Source organism: Esox lucius, chromosome 18, assembly GCF_011004845.1.
Source record: "Esox lucius isolate fEsoLuc1 chromosome 18, fEsoLuc1.pri, whole genome shotgun sequence".
NCBI classification, from domain to species: Eukaryota; Metazoa; Chordata; class Actinopteri; order Esociformes; family Esocidae; genus Esox; species Esox lucius.
In genome coordinates, this window is record NC_047586.1 from 14,332,956 (window position 1) to 14,350,696 (window position 17,741).

General features: G+C 43.4%; 2 protein-coding genes across 2 annotated transcripts; both read right to left on the bottom strand.

Annotated features, from left to right (window-relative positions):
- Window positions 1–960: 960 nt before the first annotated feature.
- faxca (failed axon connections homolog, metaxin like GST domain containing a) lies at window positions 961–8,223 on the bottom strand. Its single transcript, XM_010882361.4, has 6 exons — window positions 7,769–8,223; window positions 5,816–5,951; window positions 5,461–5,657; window positions 5,112–5,329; window positions 4,590–4,706; window positions 961–4,395 (listed from the first exon to the last, which is right to left on the bottom strand). Exons 1-6 carry the CDS (start codon window positions 8,026–8,028, stop codon window positions 4,091–4,093), a joined length of 1,233 nt encoding a protein of 410 aa, XP_010880663.1. The 5' UTR covers window positions 8,029–8,223; the 3' UTR covers window positions 961–4,090.
- Window positions 8,224–12,119: 3,896 nt separating this feature from the next.
- Window positions 12,120–16,949, bottom strand: ccnc (cyclin C). The gene is made up of 12 exons (XM_010882362.5): window positions 16,799–16,949; window positions 16,286–16,392; window positions 15,795–15,879; window positions 15,603–15,672; window positions 14,729–14,780; window positions 14,536–14,591; window positions 13,998–14,033; window positions 13,819–13,910; window positions 13,677–13,744; window positions 13,506–13,585; window positions 13,291–13,409; window positions 12,120–13,144 (listed from the first exon to the last, which is right to left on the bottom strand). Exons 1-12 carry the CDS (start codon window positions 16,828–16,830, stop codon window positions 13,090–13,092), a joined length of 852 nt encoding a protein of 283 aa, XP_010880664.1. The 5' UTR covers window positions 16,831–16,949; the 3' UTR covers window positions 12,120–13,089.
- Window positions 16,950–17,741: the final 792 nt, after the last annotated feature.

Below are 17,741 nucleotides of genomic sequence, written 5' to 3' on the forward strand. Positions count from 1 at the left end.
GTATTACCCCAAAGAAACAGAGCCTAACAGCAGGATATCAAATGTGTATTGTTGTGCTGTGCATTGTATCTCTAATAAATGGTTAAAGCATTTTCCTGTGTAAAGTATTAATTAGTTGTGTACTCATTCTCCAGTCGAGGCTTGTATGTTAGGGTGAAAACTAGACATGGCTGGGGACTAAAATAGAGCAGGTGTCTAAAACTGCAGTTTGCTGACATTGCAAGAAAAATACTGTTTGCAGCTTCTCTAATGTGTAATTCTATAGCTGCTATCCATTAGTCTGAATTCGAGTTTCGGTGACCTCGTTTTCCTCATAAAATATCTCAGCCTGTATAGAAGGCCACAAATCGTGTGCAATTATACATACTCAAAAAAAAAAAAAAAATGGATGAAAAGACTGGTGACTGGACAGGTGCAGAAGCCTCAGGGCCTCAGCCTAACAACCCTACCCAGCCACCCACTGACAACGGGTCTAAACTGGCTGATTCTCTGCCGTTCCTCTTCTGTTTGTCTGAATTATATTTCCGTTCCCAGTTTCTCTCTTTTCCATTATCATGGACCCCTCTTAGCTCTTCCCTCTCTGTTACTCCCCTCTGGTGTGCCCCACCCCACTCCTCAGTCACAAACACAAAGAAAAGGGCAAAGAGGATAATCCTCTCGTATTGTTTGTTCGGTTCGGTTCGGTTATTGTCTTAGCACGCAGAAAAGGACGCGGAGACGTGTGTGTGAGTGTATATGTATCACACTGATATACTCAGTGTAAAACTGTAAGTGATGACAAGATACATGTATGCCTAGAGAACCTAGGAATCATAATACATTGGTCCAGACAGCCAGACATGCATGTAGACAGGCAGACCGACAGTATGGAGCCGCTAAAGGAAGCCATGCTAGATCTGTAACATGTTCAGTAAAACACATAAACACAGGTAAGGAACAAAAACAAATAAACACACCTGATAAAATTATCACAGCTATATTTAATTAAATATTAGGATTTGTTCATTTTCATACAGCCACTCATCTCTAATTAATATACATTCATAGGAATTGATCTATTATGTTACAGTTTCTTTTAGCTCATGTACACATTTGTTTACACTTTATGGCTCCCATATGTACATTACCCAGTATGTAGTGTGAGTCCACACATTTCAGCACACACAACACAAACTATGTAATATGGCTCTAGTAGTCTAACAACACAAACTATGTAATATGGCTCTAGTAGTCTAACAACACACACCTCAACAAGGAAATGACACAGTAGTGCTGAACTCTGACCCTTGACCTTTGCTTTATGTAACAGATTGCAACAAAGTTGCAGCTGACTCTGATACAAGGTCCCTTTTGCATTTCCATCCCTTGTGGTGAGGATTAGAGGGAGGGGAAGCTGATCCTGGATCTGTGCCATTAGGCAACGTCCATCTAAAGTCGCCCAAAGAGGACCTCAGAATGTTTCTGTCGACAGTCACAATCCTAATCTAAGCAACGAGGTATGGTAGGACGAGGATCACAAGTCTTTTGGTTTGTTTTGAGAAATAGTTAGGGGACATCATAAGCATGCCTCCAGGAAACGAACAGGTCATTTGGTAGCTGGGTTTAGACACAGGCCTGCTGGAAAAACCCATTTGTATCAAAACATGGTTTAAACATGTCAGAATTCTAGTAAACATTAAGAGATGTTTAATTTAGGTTAACATTTAGATTATAACAGATTTGGAAAAAACATTGGCAGCCCAGTTAGAGCAGAATAAGAGAAGTGACCACAACATAGACACTCAACTCTTCACCATGTTCAAATAGGGATCCGAACAGAAAACAACTGGCAAGCCTGAACAAAAGTTTAAAAAATCTTAGCAAAAAATTGCTAAAATTACATTAGTGTGACAAAATGAAAAAAGAAAAAGAAAATAGACTATGCAGTATACAAAAAATATAGACTGGATCAGAAAGTAAACACCAAAAACATCCAGTCACTCCATAAGGCTGTGTCTATCCCATGGCTCTTAGAAGTGAATGCAGGAAACATGCAGACAGGATACAAGTACACAGTGATAGGCAGGCTCATGTATCACTATGTAAATTTGCGCTGTTCTACACCACAGGCAGACTGGTTTCTAGTAAGTTCTGGTAAAACCCGGTCTGAGCACAATTAACTCGCAAGATTAAAAAAACCTCTCTATAATGTTCGTAGAGGGTATTAACCATCATCACCAAACTACTTCACATTCTTTTCAGTTCTGTGCTGCTGCCACAAGACCAAATTCAAATCCTCTGCTGTGGTGATGGGTGTCTCTGTGTCTGTGCAGGCTCAGCCGGAAGCACCTATCCGGTACAGAGTGCCTCAAAATCAACTCTTGAGATACGATGACTCATTGATGCACAATATGGACAGAACTCTACACCCAACATCAGACACACTCACACAGGTCCCACACATGTCTGCTGAAAGACAAACACAAGTAATGACCCCCATCTCCCCATTAAACACCACACCATTAGAAGTACTAGAAATAGAACAAGTAGAACAGACCGTTTCACTACTCCATTAGCCTTCTAATAAGTAAGAGTAACAACCAACACTGGTGATTATAGTAGTTGTTTCATGCTAGCTCACAGTGAGTTGATGCCATAAGCAACAATGGCCATTCTATTTTTTCTATTTCTAGAATTAATGAATTGTTTGGCCACACCGGGAATGGCAGATCAAAGGCCTAAGTGTTATTTTCGTCAATTGCGTTTTAGTGCCCTTCGTCAGGCACACACACACATACACAGACACACACTCTGATTACAATACACATTAAAACAGGCCAGAGGAGATACACAGATAACCGATAACCAGCAGGGTGATTTCATTGGCACCTGTCAGTCATGCACCTCAAAGTCTATCTAGTCTTATGAATCTTCCACTTGAATGTTTCATCCGCTCCCAATGGCTGAATGAACATACACACAACTAAAGAGCTCTAGCAGTCTCCTGTTCTCTACCTGATGGGAAATAATGGGGCAGGTGGAGGAACTTTCCACTGGGCAGACATCCAGGAGAAACTGATTCCACCTATCCAGTGTTTTCAGATCTGTGCAGTTGAAGGACTGGAGAGGACAGGATTGTTGAGATGTCACCACTATCCACTCTTTCACAACATCAATGACAATTCTGAAAAGGACTGACAAAATAGTCAACAAAGGGTTAAGACCAGACTGCAGATGCAGAGTGTCAGTCATCTTGGAAGAGATGGATGCAAACCTCTCCTAGACCAGCATAATGGGTTTGGTGTGGCCACCAGGGAATTTAGTCGTATCACACAAGCACTAGGAGGTTTACAGGAGAACCACATATTTACATAATATGACATTGGGATCATACAGGGATCATATATATATGATTATATATAATCATATATATATATATAATTTTAAGCTAACTATAATATTTATACCATATTCAGATTTCTGATCTGATGTCGTATTCACATTTAAGGACCTGTACTTTCACATAATGCCTGAATAGCTCCCCACATATCAACATAATATCTTTACTACGGCTATTTTGTAGGGGTATAAATCTGGGGGCCAGTTCAGGAAGTCAGACACATGACTGGGACACTTCTGCTCAACAGGCTGACACGTGTAAACACAAACACGGTTGCTGCGGTAACGGTAACTTGACAACAGGGACTGGGCTCCAGCCATTGTCACCCAGATGGAGGAGTTTGTCAGCGAGGGCGTCATTAACTCCCGATCTCAGTATCCTTTTATCTCCCTCGCATTGTCTTCTCTTTCTATCCCTATTGGCTGTTTCTATTGCTACAGTATGGTACTTTCATTGTCCATATCCATGTTGTCTCGGTCCCTCTATTAGTCCAATGGTTGGTTTCATCCATCTCATAGGAATCTCTGAGTCCATCGCCCATCAGCACTGGCATCATCAGTCCCTGGCAACAGAGATGCCCCTAACAGTTATTCCCTGCTGGACAGATAGATGGCGCTGTGTTGAGGGTAGCATGAGAGTGGGTGCGGGCAGTGTATGTGTTGTATATTTGTGTTTTTCTGTGTACGTGTGTGGGTGTGTGTCATTCTGCGATCAACACTTTAGCGGATCCATCTCAGAGCACTCGGTGTCCATGTCTGAGTCATACAGCGATTGGCCCGTGCGGTCACTGTCTGGCGAGATCGTGTGTGTGTGCGTGGGTGTGTGTGTGTGAGGAGGGCTGGACTGGTCCTGGAAGGTGTCTGTGCGGGAGTAAAGACCCAGGTCCTGGAGCCTGGAGGGAGATTCCTCTTCCTCCGTGGTGTCTTCATAACAGAAGTCTTCCAGATCCACAAACCACTCAGGCCAGAAGCGACGACGGATCCTCTCACAATACATGGCAAGGTTGATCAGCTCGCCTGGTCGGGACAGGTCATAGGTCAACAAAGAAGCAAAAAAAAGTCAACAACCTTGGCTGAGAATGGCCAGAAAATATATGTTGGTTTTCTTGAAATGAAGAGTTTCATTTAGTCTGACTCCTTTATAAGTCATCGACACTAACTTGCAGTAACGTTTAACCTTGACAAGCAATGTGTCAGCTTGGGGTGCTCACCTTTGATCAGCTGCTCTGGCCTTGTGCCAGGCAGGGTCCACATGGCAGGGGCTAGGTGGCTGAACACAGTGGCATCCACCATGGACAGTTTAGGACCCATCAGGTACTTCTTGTCACCTGCCCAGAGAATCAGCAACATTCAGTGAGCGAGAGCAATGCTGTATGGAATCAACGGACATGGGGGGGGGACATTTTGACTAGGATTCAGTCCACATGCAGTGCAGTATCACATATCCCCCAGAAGAGGGCAGAATTGTTCAACTTCCCTTGTTATAAACACTGTTCCTTCCAGCACTTGAAAGTGACCATAGTATTGTTATATACCTGAGTGATCTACCAGAGAACAAACGCCAGCTGGCTTTAGTATTGTTATATACCTGAGTGATCTACCAGAGAACAAACGCCAGCTGGCTTTAGCCCAAGATAGGAGAGGGAGACCGTACGCTGCTATATGAGAAGGGGATGATTTGAGGGATGAAATAGAATAGGAATGATTTCCCTCAGAGTGCTGGTGCTCCATACCAAGAAGGGTGGCCAGTGTCCGCATGTCCTTCTCCATCAGAGCGTAGACCTCCTCCTTGGAGAACCTTCCAATCCCGTGGCCGTACATCTCTCGCTTGATGATGCCACCAGTCAAGTGACTCAGGATCCACTTGAGGAGGTCACTCAGTGGCCCGTTCACCCCCAGCATCTTCTGAGTCTCCTCTAGGTGATCCACCCACTGGCAGTATGCTATAGTCCTTTCACACACAGACCATCACACACTTCCATCACCAGGGCCAACATCTACCACCCAGTAACAGATAAATCCTGTCGCCCAGCAGTCCAATACCTACTGGACATTCCGCTGTAGTGTCAGCAAGTGTCTCACCAGTAGAAGTGTTCCTCCACCATCTTGGTCACTGCCCGGGACACAGCTTTCTCATGGGCACCGAGGTTCTTGTTGAGGCTCACGCCCAGCTTCTCCTCCAGGAAGTCGATGATGAACTCTGTACCACACACCTGCTCCTGGTTGTATTCTATCCAGGGCATCTTTCCCTGGGGGGACAGCTTCCCATCGAAATAGTTCTGCAGGAGATAAGGAGCAGAGTGAATTAGGTAGGAGAAATGCATGCGGTCATTTTATTTTCAACAGTTAACAGTATGACATTAAACACAAACAGCAACCAAAACATCTCTCTGTGTTTCTCTCTTTCTGTTTTTGTCTCTCTCTTTTGAGCAAACACCTGGTAGGGCAGGTCCACCATACGAAGGTAGGTTTCCAACTTGAGGCAGAATGGGGAGAGGGATGGAACGCCACTCTTTGGCCTGGAGAACTGGTGAAGGATAATGGCATCCACTGAGTTCAGCTCCTGTTCTTTCCTGTGGGCCGAAGAGAAAAAGGCAGTGTGAGCTCCACCTTCAAATTACTTCACTTCAAACTAACTGATGCGAACATTAAGTAAATACGACTGAGAAATAAACCCTCAGCTGTCATGTAAGCAAGGTCATCCTAGCCTTGTATAAGTAAACATCAAGAAGCAATTCACTGTAGATTATTTGAGTACCCCTGGATGTCTGCATGCCCTAGGCAACAATGAATCAACCAAGGTAGTTCCAAGCCTAGATTGTATGCAATCACATTGTACTTTGAAAATAATAGAGAAAATGAAAATAAAATTACAGTTCTTATAGGGTATGCATCAATCCTATGTGCATTAGTATGTCACGTTTTACAGCTAACACAGAGCTTTGCACAAGACCCGATCTGAAAATCTCCTTGGGCAAAGGGCCCATTGCCACCGGGACAATGCAACGTCAAAACAATTAGGACACAAGCTGCTGAAATCTAGCAATACATTAGCATGGACACTGTAGCGGAAAATAAAGCATTGACGTAATGAACCCAGCCATAAAGACCCTTTTACCTTTACTATGAAATAGATTTGAAAGGTAGCAGTTTACATATGTTGAAGGTGCTGAAACGCGAGGACTACGTCAATACAAAAACACTGAAGAGCTGTCCACTCAGTAGCGGTGCTGAAATATGCACATAGTGCCTACATCGGAAATGATCCACAGAATCCAAATCACTTCGATATAATGTCAAGTCAGTTAAACAGAAACTACAATCTTGAGTTGGTTGAATCTAAATAATACAAAAGAGCACCGGCTGAGCAAAAACAAGCTCCATTAGAAAAGCAGATGCGTTGTACTAGCCAAACCACCCCCCGCCACCCGCCTTTTGATCCCTAAATGTTACCAGCATCAAGCATTAGGGTACGGAAGGCTATTGAAAAGCTTAGCGTTAAGTTCTAATCGAATTCTGCATCGATCTCATGAGTGTTTCTGTAGTTAAATGTCATTGCATTGTAGGCCATGGGTCTATGGTCTATTGCTGCTGGTAACCCAATATGTTTTGTAAGGTAAAAGCGGCCTAATTCAATCAACACAGACATTATTTCAGCTCAAATCCAGGGATTCTAGAGCAATGCGGTAGTTTACCCGATAATGGATGTTCACTTCATGTCAGTTTATGCCTATTTGGGTCTGGCCAGTCGCTACAGGCCCTCTCTCACGTGCAAAGTGAATAAAGGTCATTCTATCACAACTGCAGTGTTTTTTTAGACTGTTCGCCTAGACTCGACAAAACAACAAGCAGACATATTTGGCTTGTGTACAGCAATAATATAGGCCTATCACATATGCCTTATCTCCCGCCCTTGAGATATAGATAATGCATTTATAAATGCATATAAAGGAAAGTGAACATTATTTGCAATTATATTATTGTCGACCTCGAATAACAGGCTTGGAAGCTACATCAAGAAAGACAATCTATGAATGCGTTCTATTTTGACATCACTGAAATCTGAAGAGCATATAACGCTCACGTGACTTATTGGTTTATTTATTTTTCCATAACACAACGGAAAATGGAATCCCCTTCAAGCCGGTACTGGCGGTTACATCACATTCATTCTATCCAAACACGAATTCTTATTCTCAACCGACTGCGCTCTCTAGCAAAGCTCACCAGTAATAACATATCAAACAGTAGTCCAATAGGCAATAAAATTAACTTCAAGCACTAGCCTAATGCAACCATTCATATGAATGTCAACAATGTTAAAATTGATCGATTGATTACAATCAATACGTTCTGTATCGCATGTTTTGACTCTGTTCTTTTAGACTACCTGATGGCAAGTAGCTCGTGCAGTAAATAGGCAGCAGCCGCGAGCAGAGCGCCTCCAGTTAGATAGAGCGTTTTCCTCCACCACGAGTCTGACCCCAGGGCCGACATGATCCCGCCGTAGTCCTGCAGAGGATAGGCAATAATGTACCCATAAAAGGAGAGTTGCTCATCCGAGCCGCACAGACCAAATGAGAAGCTCTGGTTCCGGCCAAGATCAACCACACACGAGCGCGTCCAGGCGAACCCGACGCGCCAGTACATTCTCTCTCTCTGTGGCCTCTTTCTGCCTTTCTTTGGCCGGTTTTGGCTTCATCGACGGGGGCTTCATTGGTGCAAGCAGGTCGTCTCGGTGCATGATGCGGCGAGGGAGAAAGGTACAGCGGCCATCTCGCTGGGCGGTTGTCCCCGCAGCGGGGTCGGCATCCTCCGCAGCCGATCACCGCCGCTCTGTCTCTGCAGCGTATGAAAAGAATGACGTCACGACGTCTGCACCTTCAGGTACCAGCTCCTACTGGAGGCTTAGGGTAAACACGTCCATAGCACAAAACATGTTTTTGCAATCAGTTGGGCAATATTGCCTACTCAATTTAATTGTGTCCTAATTGTCTAGGTTAGACAATTTAGTCTTAATTAATACTGATTACAAATTTTGTCGGTGTTATAGTTATTGAAAAATGGCAAAATATGCAGCAGTTGTTGACTGCCTACTTACACTCCTTGCTCCTTCCAAAGGGGTGTCTTGCTGCTATCTAGTCGCTATACTATAGGCCTCCAAAAATCGATATTTTCAAGTAGCTTCTAACAACTAGATTTTTAATCCTGACCTTAACCTAACCACTGACCTAAGTTTATCCTAAAGAGGATCCATTTGAACTGTCAGGTACATTTAAGGGCCTCCTATGGGTTAAGTGCAATAGGATCAGTCTGGTTAACATTATTTTCAGAAATCCAGATTATTTTTCAGATCCTATCCAGATGCTAAAAAATGTCAATTAATTAAGCTATACACTCACCTAAAGGATTATTAGGAACACTTGTTCAATTTCTCATTAATGCAATCATCTAATCAACCAATCACATGGCAGTTGCTTCAATGCATTTAGGGGTGTGGTCCTGGTCAAGACAATCTCCTGAACTCCAAACTGAATGTCAGAATGGGAAAGAAAGGTGATTTAAGCAATATTTTGCGTGGCATTGAGCGTAGTATTTCACAATCTGCTCAGTTACTGGGATTTTCACGCACAACCATTTCTAGGGTTTACAAAGAATGGTGTGAAAAGGGAAAAACATCCAGTATGCGGCAGTCCTGTGGGCGAAAATGCCTTGTTGATGCTAAAGGTCAGAGGAGAATGCTGATAGAAGAGCATCTTTGACTGAAATAACCACTCGTTACAACCGAGGTATGCAGCAAAGCATTTGTGAAGCCACAACACGCATAACCTTGAGGCGGATGGGCTACAACAGCTGAAGACCCCACCAGGTACCACTCATCTCCACTACAAATAAGAAAAAGAGGCTACAATTTGCACAAGCTCATCAAAATTGGACAGTTGAAGACTGGAAGAATGTTGCCTGGTCTGATGAGTCTCGTTTCTGTTGAGACATTCAGATGGTAGAGTCAGAATTTGGCGTAAACAGAATGAGAACATGGATCCATCATGCCTTGTTACCACTGTGCAGGCTGGTGGTGTAATGGTGTGGGGGATGTTTTCTTGGCACACTTTAGGCCCCTTAGTGCCAATTGGGCATCGTTTAAATGCCACAGCCTACCTGAGCATTGTTTCTGACCATGTCCATCCCTTTATGACCACCATGTACCCATCCTCTGATGGCTACTTCCAGCAGGATAATGTCACAAAGCTCGAATCATTTCAAATTGGTTTCTTGAACATGACAATGAGTTCACTGTACTGAAATGGCCCCCACAGTCACCAGATCTCAACCCAATAGAGCATCTTAGGGATGTGGTGGAACGGGAGCTTCGTGCCCTGGATGTGCATCCCAAAAATCTCCATCAACTGCAAGATGCTATCCTATCAATATGGGCCAACATTTCTAAAGAATGCTTTCAGCACCTTGTTGAATCAATGCCACGTAGAATTGAGGCAGTTCTGAAGGCGAAAGGGGGTCAAACACAGTATTAGTATGGTGTTCCTAATAATCCTTTAGGTGAGTGTATAAAAACAATAGGAAAAACAGCATGCGCTTTTGACAACATGGTCAATAACAACAAAAACATGTTTTATTGGATATCAACAGGACCTCTTTAGCTGGACACGTGTATTAAACACAAGTACACACATCCCGACAGTCACATAACTAGTGATAGGCATTTCGGCTATTTTCAGTGAGCCGGCTCATTCAGCTCAGCACACCAAAAAGAGCCGGCTCCTTTGGCTCCCAACTGGCTCTTTAAAAAATATGCTTTGTATTTTTTCAAGTCAAACAGTTTGCGATAGTTTGAGTAAGATTTGACTATGATTTGTGCTAAATCCTAATTAAATTATTAAATGAAATCATGCACTACCTTAATCACAATGTTTTTAAAATGCATTGGTTTGTTAGGAAAGAAAATGCTATTAAACATTTGCATTTAAAATATAACTTTTTAATGTATATAAACAAAGTTGTACATCTGACCACTCAAAACGAATACAATCTGAACAGCATAATTCGAATGCTTTTGGACCTGTGAACCGTGTGTCCCTTAGAAAGGATAGACAATTTTGAGAGGCAACTTGGACATTAGGGAGCACGTATTGAAATTCAAAGTTTTGCACTGCATGGTTGTTTTATGCATATTTTGTTGCATTCTACTGTATGCACAACATGCACTCATTCAAGCCTTTTTATGTATAAGAATAAAATAGACCGCTCATTCATAACAAACCCATCAGTGAAAATGACTGTCGGTGAGTGAACTTGTTCTTTCGTCCATGATAAATATTTTTATATATATATTTCCGGTTCTTCTGATATGCGAACCGGCTCTTAGAGCTGACCCATCACTACACATAACCAGACGGCACACTATATTACACTGTCTGGACAAAAGTTATTTTTAACTTTAAACCCAGTTAAAAATCTGAACGAATATTCTGTGTATCTGGTTGCGTGTGAATGCAAATTTGTAAAATCGTGTGTGGGTGTGTCCTTAGGCAATCTACGATTCCTGACGCTCATTAGTGAAGCTAAGATTTATTGCGGTCTCGTCTCTCCCTTAGCCACAGGCTTCTTTCTGCCCCGCAAGCATTTTCTACTCAGCATCTTCCACTTATCAGCACACACTATTTTCGAATCACTCCAGCTATGCTGTAAAAATGACTCACAAAAGGGGATTCTCCAGAATTCACAGATCCCCAATAGCACAGAAGAGTCTGGTTATGCTTTAGCTTAAGGTATTGATACACTGATTAAGACTTTTCATCTGGAAGTCATCACTAGCCTTTACTGGTTGCATCCACTCAACTTATCAAAACCCAGTGGGGTTAGAAAAGGAGCTTAGGAAAGAGGATGCAACGAGTACGCAAACAATAATTTTGAGTAAAGGATAGTGAAAGGAGGGCACAGTAGTCGGAACACTCTTGGATCAAGACACAGCTCAACTCCCCTGAAAGACCTAGACGACCAGAGGAAAATATTTGTCACGATAGATTAATCAAGCCATTTGGTTACCACAATAATAATTTTATTACCACAAAGGAATTTCCAAAAGAAATACAGTTCAAGTAATAGCCTATGTATTTGATAATCCATACATTTTCATGTTGCGTTTAATTATTGATCGGGTAAGACCATATTAGGCCAACCAGGGTCCATCACATGAACACAGTTGAGTGCCGATGAAGCCTGTAGATGGGAAGGCAACTGACACAGGGAAAAGGAACCATCGTCCCTGCAACACTTGTTCTCTCCTTAAGGGCTGACTGTTAAGACCTGCCAACAGCCTGTATAGTTCAAACCAAAATAGATGATCAAGTCCAATTTAATGTAGACTTTTTTGCATCAGTGTATATGAAGCACACTATACAAAGAGAGGATGTCACTTCAGACGATTGGGATGCACCCAAAGAGATGGGTTTACTGGAACTAACACCCCCAAATACACTTGCCTGCAACAGGGCACAGTGTTCTCTAAAGTCTTATTCCCTATGACAAGCAGCTTTATTTTATAAGGCATTCAAAGGACCAGGTTCCGGACACACATGTCACAGAACCCAAGAGAAAGTCAAACCTACATATCACACCCACTGAAATACGGCACAGAAAATATATCAATCTACAACTATAAATGCAGGTATAGGGTATTGAGACACTTTAAGCTAATGAAATTCATGGCAGATGTGGACAGATTTTTTTTTTGGACTGTTGTGTTGGAGTGATATGCAATTAAGAATACACATCTAAAATACAACCGTCCTCTCCGTTACAAATGTGGTCCTTAAACAATATCCTCAATAAAAAAAAAAAAAAGCAGAATAAGGAAAAATGTTCTATCATGATAGTAAAGACATTTTACTGTAAGCAGACCGCTAAAAAAGGTCATTATTTCTATCCAAGATTAACTAAGCAAAACAACAAAGACAAAGTCAGAGTAAGGCTATTTACAAAGGCTGGAGATGGGCAGGAGAAATATAACAGTAAACATCTGAATTACATTCTCCACCACAACAACGCCTGCTAATCTATGCAACCAATCAATGTACACCTTAGACAGCAGGACATCCAATCGGGTCACAATCAAATAGTACAGGGTCCATTCATCTTACAGATAACAGTAGAAAAGACTACTCTTCTCCCTGAGGAATGAAGACACTGGCAAATGGTCCACACACGCACACACACGCGCGCACACACACACACGCGCGCGCACCCACCCACCTGATCAAGTTCTCTGGTCCCAAGGAGCTCCACATTATGTGACTGCTCTTTGAGTGGTGTTCAAGGAAGTCAGGATCATCAAACCCCCCCCCCCCACCCCACCCCACACACACACACCACCCTCACATCTCAGTTTGGTTTAACGGTTAACAGAAGGAGCATCTTGGAAACGCACGGCTGCCGTCTGCAATTGGCTGACTCCAGCACTCCTTTGGCCATCTTCCTGATGAGTAGACCATGGCAGAGGCAGACTGGGTCTTCGGATTGGGATGAACCTCTAGACCCTATGGAACATGGGGGTTTGGGCTTTGTGGGGTGCCCCCTGTTTCTGTCACTCTTCAGTCTCTTGAAATGCATGTGGTTCATCTCTTTTGTCACAGCCTGGTATTGTGCAACGTTAAGTCTCATCCCCCCCCACCTCCATGGATGCCATCCCATATCCTACGACTGGCTGTAGGAGTTGTTCTGGTTCCCGTTGGAGCTCTGGTCATTGTCACTGACACACACACACACACACACACACACACACACACACACACACACACACACACACACACACGTCAGTTGAGAAAAGAAGTGAATGGCTCGTGGGTAAAGTGAAAAGCTGGGATGCTGAGGTGAGATGGGGGAAGATCTCGGTACCTGTTGGGAGGAGGTTTGGGTTTGGGCATCTTGTTGAGCACCGCCGCCATCTCCTTCCTGTCGTCAAAGTTCTTCCACTGGTCATACAGCTTTAGGATGACCCGGATGATCTCCAGGATCTGAACAGGGGAACACACAGCACCGAACAGCACTCCGTTATCACCAAAGCAACGGGAGGGTTGCACAGACAGACCGGGTGAACGGCGCGTCCTTACCTTCTCCATGTCGACGGAGAGTTCGGCGAACCACTGCCTGGCGTCCTTCTGCTGGACCACACAGGCCACGTGTAGACATGCTGTGAACATATGAACACAGCGGATCAGGTTGCGCCGCCAATTCCAAATATCACCCCAGCTGAAATGCCAGGCCGAACTCTACGGTCCTACCTAGAGCAATCATGAAGGGGGGGTAGAGCAGGCAGAGGTCCGTCCGGTACGTGTCGTTCACGATTCGCCTAAAGGCAGAGGAGGCGCCGCTGTTAGTGTTAAATCGACATTGCACTTCCCACGGACAAAGACAGAGTCCTACCAGGCCAACGGGAGCAGCATGTCCTCCTGCCCCATGTCCTGCACATACTGCAGCAGGGGTCGATAGGGGTGGTAGACGATCAAGCAGCAGTCCTGGAACACACACCACATCATCCAGTCAGCGGCTAACTCGAACCTCGCAGAGGAGTTCGTTCAGGAGACAGACTCGTCCGTACTCACCATAAGCTCCAGGAGGTAGAACTCGCATTCTAATATCTGTAACGAAGATGGTAGAAAGGCACATTAGGGAAGACATCTCAGTCACCATGCTCTCACTCCGTGTGACTCGGCGGTGGTGAGTTTCTGGGCCAACGACATCCTGCTAAGCGAACCTCTGCAGTGTAAATCTCTGCTTCTATAATAAATAACAGTCTACATAGCTTTTTGGACAGGTGAGGTGTTAGGACAGCCTCGACGGGGTCCTGGCAACTCTGGAAACGGGACATAAATAACCGCCACTGCAGTCGCAACCCACTTAGCGCCGCGGCGAGAGGTACACCCCGGCGGGGACGTGACATCTAGTACGGTGAAAAAACCTCCCGGGCATGTGGGAGTTTTATCACACGTGTGCCAACACTGGTTGTGGAATGTGGCACCTCGGTTGACAATTAATTATATCCTATTACTTAACTGGATAATAATTACTACATAGCTCAGCCTACAATGGTTACACAGCATATCCCAAATAATTTGAACAGTGAGGTTAGATAAGACTTACATGGTTCATTCTGTAAGGGAACTCTTTTGGGAATGCATAGGAGAATCTTGTTTTTACTGTACAAAATGAAAACGTGTTAAATTTGACATGACATTATTGCGACTCATCAGAATGACTGTAGTGTTTTTACCCTAGCACTAGACAATAAAGGCTAATATCCAAATGGAATGCTTGCTCCTGTCTCCTCACTTACGCACAGATGTAGCAGCGGAGATCAGACGAGTGTTTGAAACAACACCAAATTCCTGAAAGAGACACAATCAGAATGGCTTTACTGACGCTGTCATAGAGCAGCTTACCCAACCCAGCACTATTCTACTCCATCAACCACTATTACACAGCATCTAACCCCAAACTACACCATCAACCACTATGTTACAGAGCAGCTAACCCCATCCTTCTCTATTACACAGCATCTAACCCCAAACTACACAATCAGCCACTATGTTAAAGAGAAACTAACCCCATGCTACACAATCAACCACTATTTTAAAGAGAAGCTAACCCCACGCTACACAATCAGCCACTATGTTAAAGAGAAGCTAACCCCACGCTACACAATCAGCCACTATGTTAAAGAGAAGCTAACCCCACGCTACACAATCAGCCACTATGTTAAAGAGAAGCTAACCCCACGCTACACAATCAACCACTATGTTAAAGAGAAGCTAACCCCACGCTACACAATCAACCACTATGTTAAAGAGAAGCTAACCCCATTCTACACAATCAGCCACTATGATAAAGAGAAACTAACCCCATGCTACACAATCAGCCACTATGTTAAAGAGAAGCTAACCCCATGCTACACAATCAACCACTATGTTAAAGAGAAGCTAACCCCATGCTACACAATCAACCACTACGTTAAAGAGAAGCTAACCCCATGCTACACAATCAACAACAATGTTAAAGAGAAGCTAACACCATGCTACACAATCAACCACTATGTTAAAGAGAAGCTAACACCATGCTACACTATCAACCACTATGTCAAAGAGAAGCTAACTCCATCCCATTCCCAGTGTAAAAACTGGAAAGTATGGGGGGGGTGTCATGTCTTATACCTCCACTTTAGAGGCTAGGAACACACATGTAGGAGCCATCAGGACTGGGTCGATACTCTTCAGGGAGTACCTGAAGCCAAACGGAGGGGGGAAGGAAGATTAGGAAAAGGCTCATTGTGATAATACAACAGAGGCCATTTGAATTGGACGATAAATAGAACTATGTTGTGCCATGGAAACGTCAATAAACACCTGGCATAGAAACGTTTGAAGTAGACGGTCGCTGTAGCAATGACCTGCTGGCGAAGTTTCAGGTGTTCCCCCAGGGCCTGGATCACTGGAACAGAACAATAGTTCAGACACAGAGCACAGCTAAACAGAAATGAATCAAACAGAAACCTTACAGGATACTAGACAACAGGATCATATTACACCATTCATTTATACAACAAGGGGTATTAGAATAACTTAAAATAAGATCTGTTTAGTTTTGGCTTCCCCTGGTTTCTGCATTTTGATAACCGTGAAAAACTCTCCAAGGTAAGGTGATGTTTTCACATACTTGCATCAAATCACTCAACAACAAAAATGCTACAAGGCAGATTTGATGTAAGCTGAACACAAAATCTTTTTGATTTGGATCTAAAATTGTGAGTAGGTTTTATGGGGATAATGACTCAATTCGGTCTCAACATGTTGGGATACAACCGTTTTCCAGCTAGCATGTGATTCTGAGAAAATACCATTAGCAAAGAAGATCTGAAGTTTCCAGTACTCCTCTTCTGTCATGAACTTCATATCTTTCTGACGCTCCTTCATGAGGTCCTGCTTGTCTAGGACCCACTGCAGACTAGAGACAACGAGTCAATAAATCACACAACAAAACTAAACTGATAGGAAATATAAGAGCTGTACTGTACAGTACCTGAAGAGAAACAACAAATGCTTTGGCGAATCACTGTCGCTACTAGCAGCACGCAAAAACGGTACATACTACAGTATACGGTTACAAACGTAACTGGCTCTGACATTATCAAGCATATGCCAAGCATATACCTCCTATGTTTACTAACCATTTTTGTGCACTAAACTGATATTAAAGACAAGACTACAAGCAAAGTCAGCTAGCTAATCTAGATAGTTACAGTCAGTAGCAAACGAGCTAGCCAAGCTATTGCTGACTGGCAAGGCCCAAAACAAAGGACTTCATTTACCATAAACAGTCATATTACATTACGTTTGGATAGCATACTCACTAATGCGAGCTCTGCCAGAAGTTTCCCGCCATGGCTTATCAATTGAGGTAGAAAAACTATTTTCAATGTTGTTTATTTATATTAAAAGAAGAAGAAGACACCGAGAGTGGTCAGGTAATAAATGTTTAGTGCAACATTCAATACTGCTCTGACGGCGACTGGGCTTGCGCTTCAGGATGTTTGTTCCGGGTTGGAAAACTAGTGAGGGTGAGTGAGGGTGGGGGTGGGGGGGACTTGTGAGGGTGTGTGGGGTGGGGGGGGGGGGGGGGGGGGGGGGTGCGTGATAATCCTGACTTGTGAATTAAGTTGAGAATGCCTTTGTAATTTCATGACTTTTTTAAATATAAATTGCATTTCAATTGACCAAGCACCAGATATATTTCTATTTGTTTTTATTTATGTTACAAAATATTTGTTATTGCTTATGTTTTCTTCACATCTCTATCTCTATACCAGTAGGCTACCATGTGGCACAAAACCTTGAGATGCACTCAAGGGAAGAAACTCAGTATCATTTTCTTGACTTCTCCCTCCTCTAATGGGTGGTGAGAAGGAGGTGAGAGAGTGCCTGAGGAAAATAACTTACATGTTTGTAATTTAGTTGATGTTCGAATGCAGTGATGGACAGTAGTGAGTTCATACATACATTTACATACTGGCCACTCAATAGAAATCAAACCAACAGCTCTGGCATTGCAAACACCATGCTATGCTAACTGGGCTACTCAGGTTCCCACAAATTACCATAGAGCTACAACTGAGATGTCACTGAGGACAACAGGCTATTGCCTGTGAATCCCAGGTTCCAAGCTCAACAACATTGTTCCTGTTCACACCTCTGATAGAATATGACCTGTGTGCCTGCCACATTCATGCAAGCCACAACACATGCAAGGAATGCAGATATGCAGCCCCTCAATGATCACATGATTCCACTTCTGGA